The sequence below is a fragment of the Nerophis lumbriciformis genome, linkage group LG13 (genome assembly GCF_033978685.3).
Source record: "Nerophis lumbriciformis linkage group LG13, RoL_Nlum_v2.1, whole genome shotgun sequence".
Classification (NCBI taxonomy): domain Eukaryota; kingdom Metazoa; phylum Chordata; class Actinopteri; order Syngnathiformes; family Syngnathidae; genus Nerophis; species Nerophis lumbriciformis.
In genome coordinates, this window is record NC_084560.2 from 12,825,711 (window position 1) to 12,839,788 (window position 14,078).

General features: G+C 42.4%; 1 protein-coding gene across 1 annotated transcript; it reads left to right on the forward strand.

The window, feature by feature from the left end:
• The first annotated feature begins 2,711 nt into the window (after nt 1-2,711).
• Nucleotides 2,712-6,277, forward strand: LOC133613244 (glucose-6-phosphatase 2-like). Its single transcript, XM_061970634.1, has 5 exons — nt 2,712-2,929; nt 2,994-3,103; nt 3,217-3,328; nt 5,553-5,674; nt 5,741-6,277. The coding sequence occupies exons 1-5, from the start codon at nt 2,712-2,714 to the stop codon at nt 6,250-6,252; spliced, it is 1,074 nt and encodes a 357-aa protein (XP_061826618.1). The 3' UTR covers nt 6,253-6,277.
• Nucleotides 6,278-14,078: the final 7,801 nt, after the last annotated feature.

The window sequence follows — 14,078 nt, forward strand, 5'->3', positions numbered from 1 at the left end:
GGTTTTCGTCCTGGTCGTGGAACTGTGGACCAGCTCTATACTCTCGGCAGGGTCCTTGAGGGTGCATGGGAGTTTGCCCAACCAGTCTACATGTGTTTTGTGGACTTGGAGAAGGCATTCGACCGTGTCCCTCGGGAAGTCCTGTGGGGAGTGCTCAGAGAGTATGGGGTAACGGACTGTCTGATTGTGGCGGTCCGCTCCCTGTATGCTCGGTGCCAGAGCTTGGTCCGCATTGCCGGCAGCAAGTCGGACACGTTTCCAGTGAGGGTTGGACTCCGCCAAGGCTGCCCTTTGTCACAGATTCTGTTCATAACTTTTATGGACAGAATTTCTAGGCGCAGTCAAGGCGTTGAGGGGATCTGGTTTGGTGGCTGCAGGATTAGGTCTCTGCTTTTTGCAGATGATGTGGTCCTGATGGCTTCATCTGGCCAGGATCTTCAGCTCTCACTGGATCGGTTCGCAGTCGAGTGTGAAGCGACTGGCATGAGAATCAGCACCTCCAAGTCCGAGTCCATGGATCTCGCCCGGAAAAGGGTGGAGTGCCATCTCCGGGTTGGGGAGGAGATCTTGCCCCAAGTGGAGGAGTTCAAGTACCTCGGAGTCTTGTTCACGAGTGAGGGAAGAGTGGATCGTGAGATCGACAGGCAGATCGGTGCGGCGTCTTCAGTAATGCGGACGCTGTATCGATCCGTTGTGGTGAAGAAGGAGCTGAGCCGGAAGGCAAAGCTCTCAATTTACCGGTCGATCTACGTTCCCATCCTCACCTATGGTCATGAGGTTTGGGTTATGACCGAAAGGACAAGATCACGGGTACAAGCGGCCGAAATGAGTTTCCTCCGCCGGGTGGCGGGGCTCCCCCTTAGAGATAGGGTGAGAAGCTCTGCCATCCGGGGGGAGCTCAAAGTAAAGCCGCTGCTCCTCCACATCGAGAGGAGCCAGATGAGGTGGTTCGGGCATCTGGTCAGGATGCCACCCGAACGCCTCCCTAGGGAGGTGTTTAGGGCACGTCCGACCGGTAGGAGGCCGCGGGGAAGACCCAGGACACGTTGGGAAGACTATGTCTCCCGGCTGGCCTGGGAACGCCTCGGGGTCCCACAGGAAGAGCTGGACGAAGTGGCTGGGGAGAGGGAAGTCTGGGCTTCCCTGCTTAGGTTGCTGCCCCCGCGACCCGACCTCGGATAAGCGAAAGAAGATGGATGGATGGATGGGCATCTCGAAATTATAAAAAAGAAATTCCCCCATGTCCCTTTAGGGGCTCCGTTGAATTGAAAGTAACGTTTATGACGATCTTTTTCCAAAACACAATATAGAATGTGAGATATAACGGGATAATGCATACATTTATCATTTGTTTTCAAAACGCTTACAAAAAAGTGGGACCCCAAAAATTTACTGTGGGACCCTTATTTTTGACAAATATCATCATTCGCGGGCCAGGGCCTTGACTTTGACACATAGCATCTAATACCACCTTGACTGTGAATTAATTAGGAAACTGAATAAATCAAAGTTTATTTTGCTGATGTGAGATTAGTGTAGTGTGATATAATGTATCATGTGTGTATTTTATTCCCCACCAATCACTTTTCATTTAGACAAGATCTTAATGATTTAGTTACTTTAAACTGTGTTAGACTTAGACCAGATTTAGACTTCCTTTTTATTGTCATTCAAATTTGAACTTTACAGTACAGATAAGAACGAAATTCCGTTGCATTAGCTCATGGCAGTGCAGGATAAAAAAGCAATAAGGTGCAGATATAAATAAATAGATGACTGTACAGATAAATATATTGCACTTTTGCATATGCATCCACGTTTATGGATGTATGTTACATCGTCTTTATATTCCAGCCACTTAATACATTTTTGGGGGGAATTGAGGGGATTATTATGATGCGTTCAAGAGTCTTATGTCCTGAGGGAAGAAGCCGTTACAGAACCTGGAGGTTCTGCTTCGGAGGCTGCGGAATCTCTTTCTAGAGTCCAGCAGTGAAAACAGTCCTTGGTGGGGGTGGGAGGAGTCTCTGCAGATTTTCTGAGCCCTGGTCAGGCAGCGGCTTCTTGCCATCTCCTGGATAGGAGGAAGAGGAGTCCTGATGATCTTTTCCGCTGTCCTCACCACTCCCTGCAGAGAGTGTGTTCCTGTATACATGATCTAAAATAACTGAAGTATTAAAAGTATCGATATTTTATTTTAGGAATCAATATTAGAACGTAACGATTCAGTATCGGCGGTATTGATATTTCAGTATAAACCTTTTAGTGATATAACTATTCAACTATAAGAATAGTTCAAATGAATAGACATCTACATGTGTATTTGCAGCTAGCAGATGGTCAAGGAAGGAGGAAAATATCTGAGGCCGGTCTCGGAGGTTAGGTGGGAAGCTCTTCCAGTGGCTAATATTTAACAGTTGTAAAAGCAATGGTGTGTAACATATCTAATGGCTGCACGGCTGGGGCGCAAACAGATTTTGTAACATGTTAAAGTGCTGTGCCCTTATGACTCTGGAACCCTTTTTTTGTATTTCTTGTGTGCAAAGTGAAGCGTTTGCATGCAGTTGCCATGGCGCCACTCAATGATTCATCATTATGATTCTAGGAGGAGATATAAAGCTATCTGAGATGTGATGCTGTCATCATGTTGCTTGCGCCAGGTGCTGAAGAAATAGCTTTTTCAAATCCAGGCCATAAAGAGTCAGCCTGAGATGGATTTAGTCCAAAGTAGCGGTGTGCTGGTGATACAGTACTTCCAGAACAACTACGGGGAATACCGTGACTTCCTTGGTGTCATTTCCACCGTGGGCGACCCTCGAAATATCTTCTCGGTTTATTTTCCTCTGTGGTTCCATCTGAGTCACACGGTGGGCACTAAAATGATATGGGCGGCTGTTTTGGGAGACTGGTTTAATCTCATTTTCAAATGGTAGGCCGTTTGTTGCAGCCTGCATGTGGATTTGAAGTGTAATCATTGACCTTGTTATTTCTAGGATTCTCTTTGGGCAGCGACCGTACTGGTGGGTGCATGAAACTCTGATCTACAACAATCATTCTTTCCCCCATTTGGAGCAATTTCACATAACATGTGAAACAGGGCCAGGTGAGTTGTACAACCACAATAACAAGCAAACATTTGCATGTGTGAGTCTAACATGTGAATATAATATTCTTATTATATCAACAATTACTTTTTAAAACAACTTCTTGTTGCAGGTAGTCCATCCGGTCACGCTATGGGCTCCTCATGCGTGTGGTATGTCATGATAACATCTGCTCTCAACTCTACTCAATCTTTCACAGTGGCCACCGACCAAACATCTAAAAGGTAGGATGTCATCTTGCCATTGTGTCCATTTTATCCATCTGTCTACAGAAAAACCTTTTTCACCAACTACCACTTCAGAAAAAAACTTGGCTCCACAAGTACCACCACAATGGCCAACATTAAAATACAGTAGCGCAGTAGGCCTAAGTATTCATCAAAAACAAGGTAGAGGTTTTATTTAACAAGCATATTTAAAGGCCTACTGAAACCCACTACTACCGACCACGCAGTCTGATAGTTTATATATCAGTGATGAAATCTTAACATTGCAACACATGCCAATACAGCCGGGTTAGCTTACTAAAGTGCAATTTTAAATTTCACGCGAAATATCCTGCTGAAAACGTCTCGGTATGATGACGTCAGCGCGTGACGTCACGGATTGTAGAGGACATTTTGGGACAGCATGGTGGCCAGCTATTAAGTCGTCTGTTTTCATCGCAAAATTCCACAGTATTCTGGACATCTGTGTTGGTGAATCTTTTGCAATTTGTTCAATGAACAATGGAGACAGCAAAGAAGAAAGCTGTAGGTGGGAAGCGGTGTATTGCGGGCGGCTGCAGCAACACAAACACAGCCGGTGTTTCATTGTTTACATACCCGAAAGATGACAGTCAAGCTTTACCATTGGCCTGTGGAGAACTGGGACAACAGAGACTCTTACCAGAAGGACTTTGAGTTGGATGCGCAGACGCGGTACCGTGAGTACGCATGCAGCTTTGGCTTCCAAACATTTGATCGCTTGCCCGTACGTGCGTGCCGCTATGTGCATGTCACGTATGTAACTTTGGGGACTTTGGGGAAAATATATGTGCTGTATGAACTTTGGGGAGGTGAACGGTACTTTGGGCTTTGGGATTGAGTGTGTTGTGCAGGTGTTTGAGTTGTATTGGCGGGTTATATGGACGGGAGGGGGGAGGTGTTTGTTATGCGGGATTACTCAGTGGCCTAGTGGTTAGAGTGTCCGCCCTGAGATCGGTAGGTTGTGAGTTCAAACCCCGACCGAGTCATACCAAAGACTATAAAAATGGGACCCATCACGTCCCTGCTTGGCACTCAGCATCAAGGGTTGGAATTGGGGGTTAAATCACCAAAAATGATTCCCGGGCGCAGCACCGCTGCTGCCCACTGCTCCCCACTGCTCCCCTCACCTCCCAGGGGGTGATCAAGGGGATGGGTCAAATCTAGAGGACAAATTTCACCACACCTAGTGTGTGTGTGACAATCATTGGGACTTTAACTTTAACTTTAATTTGTGGCATATCAAATACAAGCCTGGTTGTGTTGTGGCTAATAGAGTATCCATCCATCCATCCATCCATTTTCTACCGCTTATTCCCTTTGGGGTCGCGGGGGGCGCTGGAGCCTATCTCAGCTACAATCGGGCGGAAGGCGGGGTACACCCTGGACAAGTCGCCACCTCATCACAGGGCCAACACAGATAGACAGACAACATTCACACTCACATCCACACACAAGGGCCAATTTTTAGTGTTGCCAATCAACTTATCCCCAGGTGCATGTCTTTGGAAGTGGGAGGAAGCCGGAGTACCCGGAGGGAACCCACGCAGTCACGGGGAGAACATGCAAACTCCACACAGAAAGATCCCGAGCCCGGGATTGAACCCAAGACTACTCAGGACCTTTGTATTGTGAGGCAGATGCACTAACCCCTCTGCCACCGTGAAGCCCTAATAGCCCTAATAGAGTATATATATATATATATATGTCTTGTGCTTATTTACTGTATAGGTAATTCCCAGCTGAATGTCAGGTCCCACCGGCCTCTCACAGCATCTTCCCTATCTGAATCGCTCCCACTGCCCTCTAGTCCTTCACTCTCACTTTCCTCATCCACGAATCTTTCATCGTCGCTCAAATTAATGGGGAAATCGTCGCTTTCTCGGTCCGAATCGCTCTTGCTGCTGGTGGCCATGATTGTAAACAATGTGCAGATGTGAAGAGCTCCACAACCTGTGACGTCACGCGCATATCGTCTGCTACTTTCGGTACAGGCAAGGCTTTTTTATCAGCGACCAAAAGTTGCGAACTTTATCGTCGATGTTCTCTACTAAATCCTTTCAGCAAAAATATGGCAATATCGCGAAATGATCAAGTATGACACATAGAATGGACCTGCTATCCCCGTTTAAATAAGAAAATCGCATTTCAGTAGGCCTTTAAGTGATTATTTTTCTTCACTTCTTTCTTCTGACAAATCTAGACTTTGGCTTTTGCGGTCTTGCTTGTGGACCATCTTTTGGATCATCCAGATAAGCGTTTGCATCTCCAGGGTTTTTATCGCCACACATTTCCCACACCAGGTTATCCTCGGCCTTTTAGCCGGTGAGTTGTGCTATTGTAAGACACGAGTTGATTGTACGACAATGATTGTGTGTTTTTGCCATGTAGGCATGTTGGTGGCCGAGGCGTTGGAACTCCTGCCTTCAGTCTGCAATGTGAGCGTGAAAGCATATACTCAGGTGACGCTTGTGCTTTTCTCCATCGCTGTTTGCTTCTACCTGCTGCTCAACTTGGCCGGCGTGGATCCCTTGTGGTCAGTGGCCAAAGCCAAGAGGTGGTGTGCTAACCCTGACTGGATCCATCTGGACACCACGCCCTTTGCCGGCTTGGTGAGGAACCTGGGAGCTTTATTTGGACTGGGCCTGGCCGTCAACTCCCACATGTTTATCCAGAGCTGCAAAGGAAAGAACGGCCATGAAGGCAGATTTAGGATCATGTGCGTGGCCGCCACTCTCACCAGCCTGCAGCTGTATGACTTAGTCAGAATACCCACAAATACTGACCTCTTGTTCTATACCCTCTCCTTTTGGAAGACAGTGTCTATTCCAGTTGTTGTGGTTGCTCTTATTCCTTATTGTGTTCATTTGATGATGGGAAACGAGAACAAGAAGCTTGTTTAGAGTAGCAAAAAACATTACAAGTTAATGATTTACAATAGAAAATTAGATTTCCTGCATGAAATAGGTTTTAATAAAACCTTTATTAACATGAAAGCAATGTGCTAATTAGGAGTGCTGAAAAAACCTATTCATATCCAAAACGCGATTCTCATTTATTTTGATTTAAAATCAATTCATAGTTTTCAAAAATATAATAAATTAAGTAAAAAAAAAAAAAAAAAAATATATATATATATATATATATATATATGTATATATATTAGAGATGTCCGATACTATCGGTCTGCCGATATTATCGGCCGATAAATGCTTTAGAATGTAATATCGGAAATTATCGGTATCGTTTTTTTATTATTGGTATCGTTTTTTTTGTTATTTTTTATTTTTTATTTTTATTAAATCAACATAAAAAACACAAAATACACTTACAATTAGTACATCAACCCAAAAAACCTCCCTCCCCCATTTACACTCATTCACACAAAAGGGTTGTTTCTTTCTGTTATTAATATTCTGGTTCCTACATTATATATCAATATATATCAATACAGTCTGCAAGGGATACAGTCCGTAAGCACACATGATTGTGCGTGCTGCTGGTCCACTAATAGTACTAACCTTTAACAGTTAATTTTACTCATTTTCATTAATTACTAGTTTCTATGTAACTGTTTTTATATTGTTTTACTTTCTTTTTTATTCAAGAAAATGTTTTTAATTTATTTATCTTATTTTATTTTTATTTATTTAAAAAAAAAAGACCTTATCTTCACCATACCTGGTTGTCCAAATTAGGCATAATAATGTGTTAATTCCACGACTGTATATATTGGTATCGGTTGATATCGGTATCGGTTGATATCAGTATCGGTAATTAAGGGTTTGGTCAATATCTGAATATCGGATATCGGCAAAAAGCCATTATCAGACATCCCTAATATATATATATATATATATATATATATATATATATATATATATATATATATATATATATATATATATATATATATATATTCGAGGTTACAGTGGTTTATCCATTATACAGTGCTCAATACCGGGGTAGAGCAGAATATACGTTAGGTCAGGAAATAACACAGAAGCTATTTCATCCCTACAAGCCTGTTTCGCAGGGGATATATATATATATATATATATATATATATATATATATATATATATATATACAGTACAGGCCAAAAGTTAGGACACCCCTTCTCCTCATTCAATGTAATGTTTTCTTTATTTTCATGACTATTTACATTGTAGATTGTCACATCAAAACTATGAATGAACACATGTGGAGTTATGTACTTAACAAAAAAGGTGAAATAACTGAAAACGGGGACGGCGTGGCGCAGTGGAAGAATGGCCGTGCGCGACCCGAGGGTTCCTGGTTCAATCCCCACCTAGTACCAACCTCGTCATGTCCGTTGTGTCCTGAGCAAGACACTTCACCCTTGCTCCTGATGGGTGCTGGTTAGCGCCTTGCATGGCAGCTCCCTCCATCAGTGTGTGAATGTGTGTATGAATGGGTAAATGTGGAAGTAGTGTCAAAGCGCTTTGAGTACCTTGAAGGTAGAAAAGCGCTATACAAGTACAACCCATTTATCATTTATTTAAAACATGTTTTATATTCTAGTTTCGTCATAATAGCCACCCTTTGCTCTGATTACTTTTTTGCACACTCTTGGCATTCTCTCTATGAGCTTCAAGAGGTAGTCACCTGAAATTTCACTTCACAGGTGTGCCTTATCAGGGTTGATTAGTGGAATTTCTTGCTTTATCAATGGGGTTGGCACCATCAGTTGTGTTGTGAATGAGAAGGTGTGTCTAAACCCATATATCCATCCATCCATTTTCTACCGCTTATTCCCTTTGGGGTCGCGTGGGGCGCTGGAGCCTATCTCAGCTACAATCGGGCAGAAGGCGGGGTACACCCTGGACAAGTCGACACCTCATCGCAGGGCCAACACAGATAGACAGACAACATTCACACTCACATTCACACACTAGGGCCAATTTAGTGTTGCCAATCAACTTATCCCCAGGTGCATGTCTTTGGAAGTGGGAGGAAGCTGGAGTACCCGGAGGGAACCCACGCAGTCACGGGGAGAACATGCAAATTCCACACAGAAAGATCCCGAGCCCGGGACCGAACCCAAGACTACTCAGGACCTTCGTATTGTGAGGCAGATGCACTAACCCCTCTTCCACCGTGCTGCCCCAAACCCATATATATATATATATATATACATATATATATATATATATATATATATATATATATATATATATATATATATATGGGTTATATACTGTACAGTATGTATACAAGTCAGCCACATTTTTATGTGTTTTTAATGTATGATTTTGTTATTGTACAAGACTGTTAAAAGAAGAAAAATGTGAAGCTATTGTTTATTATTTTATATTTCATCTTTCTGTTAATAAAATTGACAAATGCCTTCTTCATAGGGTAAGCCTACAAACTGTTGCAATGCCAAAGACTTTGATTGTGATATTTATTTTCACAAACACACAAAATATCGTGTCTCTCATTTGTCGTAGTTTTATCACACAACTAGGCTATTTAATCCTGCTGTAACTTACACTCAATACAAATGTCATGTTTTAATGTTTATGACAGGTGAGCTGGAACCTTCTGACGAGAGGCTCAATACACCCAAGAATGGTGATTGGTTCATCAATTAGTGTGCATATCAGGCTTGTCTAAGATTCTGAAATGAATTGAAAATGTCTCCCAAATTCAAATTCTATTTCTTGAATTTGAATTGAATCTGAATTAAGGATGCAAACAGGAAGTAGAATTGAAATTTCAATTGATAATTTTGGTGTATTCCAGAATCATGCTTTACCGTTTATTCCATACATAATTGTTTTACAAATTTGTGAAGTGAATTATATTTATATAGCGCTTTTCTCTAGTGACTCAAAGCGCTTTTACATAGTGAAACCCAATATCTAAGTTACATTTATATCAGTGTGGATGGCACTGGGAGCAGGTGGGTAAAGTGTCTTGCCCAAGGACACAACGGCCGTGAATAGGATGGCAGAAGCTGGGATCGAACCTGGAACCCCCAAGTTGCTGGCACAGCCACTCTACCAACCGAGCCATACCGCCCCTTTTTCATACTAATATTATTATGAACCTCATGTACATATGTTTTAACTACAGCAAATGTTTTTAATCAACAATAAGAATAAAATCCTCTTCTATGAAGCAGATGATTTAATTTATTTTTTTAATTATTTTAATAATACAATTATTTTGTTTGGTAATTTTAATGATATTATATATATGATATATGTTGATATATGATATATATGGTAATATTATTTTGATAATAATAAAATAATTTTTCAAATTATGGAAAATGGTGTAAACATACTTAATTTCCCAAAATGGAGGGAAATGTTTAATTTGAGTGTTTTTAATATTAAATATATAAAAAATGTTTTTTAATATTTAAGCTAAAACTAGTGTTTAACAAATTTGTCCTAACAAATTTCTCTAAATTGTAATGAATTTAATTCTACTTCCTGTAACTCATTCAACATCCTGTGGGGTGGAGTAAACTCATCAATTGAGTGATAACACAAAGCTTTGTCTTCTAATTATGTGTAACTTTTTTTAAGCCTTTCCAAATGTAAAACAAATATACATGGAAGCTTCTTGATGGTGTGCAGCGCGGTGGTAAAGTGGTTAATGCTAATAATTAAAGTTTATTGTGTATTTATTATTTATTGTGTCTATTTCTTTTAATAGCAGCACGGTGGTAGAGGGGTTAGTGCGTGTGCCTCACGATAAAAAAGTCCTGGGTTTGATCCCCGGGCTCGGGATCTTTCTGTGTGGAGTTTGCATGTTCTCCCTGTGACTGCGTGGGTTCCCTCCGGGTACTCTGGCTTCCTCCCACCTCCAAAGACATGCACCTGGGGATAGGCCCTTCCCACCTCCAAAGACATGCACCTGGGGATAGGCCCCTCCCACCTCCAAAGACATGCACCTGGGGATAGGTTGATTGGCAACACTAAATGGTCCCTAGTGTGTGAATGTTGTCTATCTGTGGTGAGGTGGTGTTGATTATGCTTGCAGTACTCCGCCAGCTGGTCTGCACAGTCCTGGAGAACCTTGCCCAATATGCCATCCAGCTCAGCCGCTTTAAGCCGGTTTATAGTCTTCATTGCTCGCCTCACCTGGTGTTCTTGAAAGGGCGAGCAGTTAAGGACTAGACAGTCTGGGGTGTGGCTAGTCTGGATGACTCGAAGCGGGCAAATAAGTGATTGAGTTCCTCAGCCAGTGAGTCTTCTGTGTTGTCGGCTGCCAATGAGTTTTTGTAGCTGGTCAGGTGTTAGATGCCTTGCCACACCTGCCGTGAGTCTTTGTTGTCCGAGTGGCCTCCAGTTTCCTCCTATACACCACTTTTGCAGCCTTGATGCCTCTTCTGAGGTCAGATCAAGCCCTGCTCAATTGCTCTCTGTCCCATCGAGTGGAGGGCAGAGTTTCGGGCCGTGACCCCTGAGGTTTTTGGTTTGGAATGGACCCGGCTAGACCCGTTACTGTCACAGTCCCTGCAGTGTCTTGTGTTTCTATGTGTTGGCTGTCTGGGTGTGGTTATGTGTGAGCAGAGTTCTTGTTCCTGGCTTCCCAGTCTGGCACACTTGTTACTGATCATCTCTCACCTGCATGCCATCTTCTCATCACCTCCACTCTACAAAAGCCTTGGTCTTCTCCATGTGGCAACACTTCGAGACAGTTTTCCTAGCATTTTTGATGATCTTGCTGATCAGCTGTTTTTGTGTTTTTTGCTCCTGGTGTTTTTGCTCCTCGACTTAACTGGCACTCATGGAGGGCGGACGTTCCTCTTCCCTCTCCCTTATCTCTCCTGCTTGCTTCTTTGTCTTGGCTTAACTTTCTTGTTGCTGCTCTCCAAATCTAAATATTGGAACTATTAACTGGCTTCAAGGAAATTGACAAGATCTTGGGTTTGGGGGAACCTGCTTGTGGTGACGGAGCGGTTGTTGCTGGACACACCACGGACTCTTGGGAGAAGAAGCCTGGAGACCCTCTCAGTGGAGGAGGTGAATATATCACCTATTAGGAATGATGACAACAGGACATCTGCTGAGTGAAGTAAGCGTTGCTCTGGTCTGTCGACAAATTGGAAGTTGCTGGCAGTCTTCAAAGTAGCCCAAAGCTGCCACAAATGATTGGAGGATGCGGGAAGAACTGTGGACACTCTTGTGATTTGGATCACATCGGACTGTCTGCCCCGCAGGATGAATTTTGAGGACCAGTCATAGACAATTTAGAGTGAAAAGCAAATTTTATTTTCACTGGCATACAAAACATTCTAACTTGGATTGTTTCCCTGGCTTGGAGACTCTCCCGAAGGACAGTGCGGTGAAGACGCAACAAACTCCCTTCTTGTCTCTCATGGACACACTCCTGTTGTTGTTGACTTTGGACTAGCGACGGCACGACACCAAGGCCGCGAAACAGAGACACGTGGCAGGCTTACACACACACATGCATCCACAAAAAGTACACGCCGCACACACATACCCCACCCCCCCATCCAACGCCCTTGACGCGAATCCCTTAGGGGTGATGGACGGCTGGGCAGCGCCTGAAGAGCTGCAGCCTGCCACCGTGGCCCCCACTCCCTCCCCTCTGTTGCAAGTCTCGAGATGTATGTTGTAATATGTATATGTGCTTTGCTATGGAGGTTTTTTCCCACTCCAGACTGGGCCCCCTTAGGAACCCTGTCTAGATTGTAGTTTTTTACTCCTCCTCCCCCAGCGTTACCCTTTTCCCCATCTTTTACGGGGGCGCCTTGTGGCGACCCATCAACGTTCCTGTTCTGTAACCCCGTACACTGTTTGTTTGTCTAATCTTGAACGGGTTTGTGCTGAAAACAAAGTTTCGTTGTACTTGTGCAATGACTATAAAGACCTACCTACCTTACCCTTGCTTTCCTCTGCCTTCAGTGCCTACCTCCTACAAGCCTGCCTACCCTGCGAAACATCTCCATGCCAGCTGACGACTCCTCACCCTCCTCCCTCGTTTCTTTAAATGAAAACCTTTGGACTTTGTATCTGTCTTCTTGTCTGCTTTTGGGTACGCAAGTTTGTTAAATCATGACAGTTACGTCCCTAGACCTACTGTACACACAAACATGCGCGCACAGACACACACACACACACACACACACACACACACACACACACACACACACACACACACACACACACACACACTTATATGTATATATACACATTTATATGTGTATAACGTTTAATGACTAGCGCTGGTTGATATTCTATCATTACAACATGACTGCAAATTGTAAGTTCCCTATGAGATTTATTGCATATTGTTCTGTGTGGCACTTTGAGACAAGAACAAGTTGATTGACATTCTAAAAGTCTTCCTTCACTTGTTATTTTTGCAGATGTATGTATACACTGTGTGTGTGCAGGCGCTCCCGGCGTGTACACGTGTATGAGTGACAGCAGACTAATTTGTCAGGCCGACAAGCAATTCTTATTTAATATAATTACAAATTAGATATTTATTGTAGATTTGTTCTTATACTTTTTGGTTTGAAAAATGTAACTTTGAGCAAGTTCCAAACAAAGTTGAGTCTTACTATTTGTTTTCTTTTTGGGCGGGTTCCCAGGCTTCCTTCAGTGTTTGAACTGGCTGTGTTTATACCATGCTTTCTCGCTGTGTGTGTGTTCGTTACACAATCTCTCCGAGGTTGCTAAGCTTCACTTATACATTTTGCAATTAATCAGCCAACATGTTAGAAGTCTCAAGGTCGTCTCTCATTGAACTGCATTAAACAGATTAGTGCATCGTCTCATTTGTGGCCCTTGCCAGCTGTTTGTAGTTGCTAAGCACTTTGACTTATTACGTAAGAATCTAAGTGCTCTGGCTGTTAGCAAACTAAGTAGCCTGACCATTATTATTACTATTGTTCCGTCCCCTTCTGTAAATTATAGTAAGATTTATTATAATAATATTTAGAGGTACCTTTTCTTTACAAGACCTGAGGGTCATCTTCTCCATGTTTTTGCTTGACATTGTGTATTTTTCTCTTTTCTCTCTCTCTCTGTGTTTGTAAATGAAACAATTGAAATGGTAAAAGAACAGGGAGTTTTAATAATGATCCAAATGCAATTATATTTCCTGTTTTAGCAATAATTCTAGCATGCAGGTGAATTTAGCTTCGCAGGTTAAAAAAATTATGTTTGACATTTTTTTCCGATTTGCCACATTTCTTTGGCACACTCTTTCATGCTATGGGAAAATTGCTGCTTTACATCCAAAAATACGACAATAATATTCATATTGGCAATTCATACGTCAAAACGGACAATTATTATCTTGGTAAAATGATGTTTTGATACAACCAAAAAAGTATATACTATATAATGTTATATAACATATATTATCTACAAACCCCCTTTCCATATGAGTTGGGAAATTGTGTTAGATGTAAATATAAACGGAATACAATGATTTGCAAATCCTTTTCAACCCATATTCAATTGAATGCACTACAAAGACAAGATATTTGATGTTCAAACTCATAAACTTTATTTTTTTTTTGCAAATAATAATTAACTTAGAATTTCATGCCTGCAACACGTGCCAAAGTAGTTGGGAAAGGGCATGTTCACCACTGTGTTACATGGCCTTTCCTTTTAACAACACTCAGTAAACGTTTGGGAACTGAAGAGACACATTTTTGAAGCTTCTCAGGTGGAATTCTTTCCCATTCTTGCTTGATGTACAG

Excerpts from the sequence above, each read along its gene's own strand:
- LOC133613244 (XM_061970634.1), top strand. The coding sequence starts at position 2,712 with ATGGATTTAGTCCAAAGTAGCGGTGTGCTGGTGATACAGTACTTCCAG. Across the intron at positions 3,104-3,216 it reads AACATGTGAAACAGGGCCAG|GTAGTCCATCCGGTCACGCT; the intron begins GTGAGTTGTACA and ends TTCTTGTTGCAG. Across the intron at positions 3,329-5,552 it reads ACCGACCAAACATCTAAAAG|ACTTTGGCTTTTGCGGTCTT; the intron begins GTAGGATGTCAT and ends TGACAAATCTAG.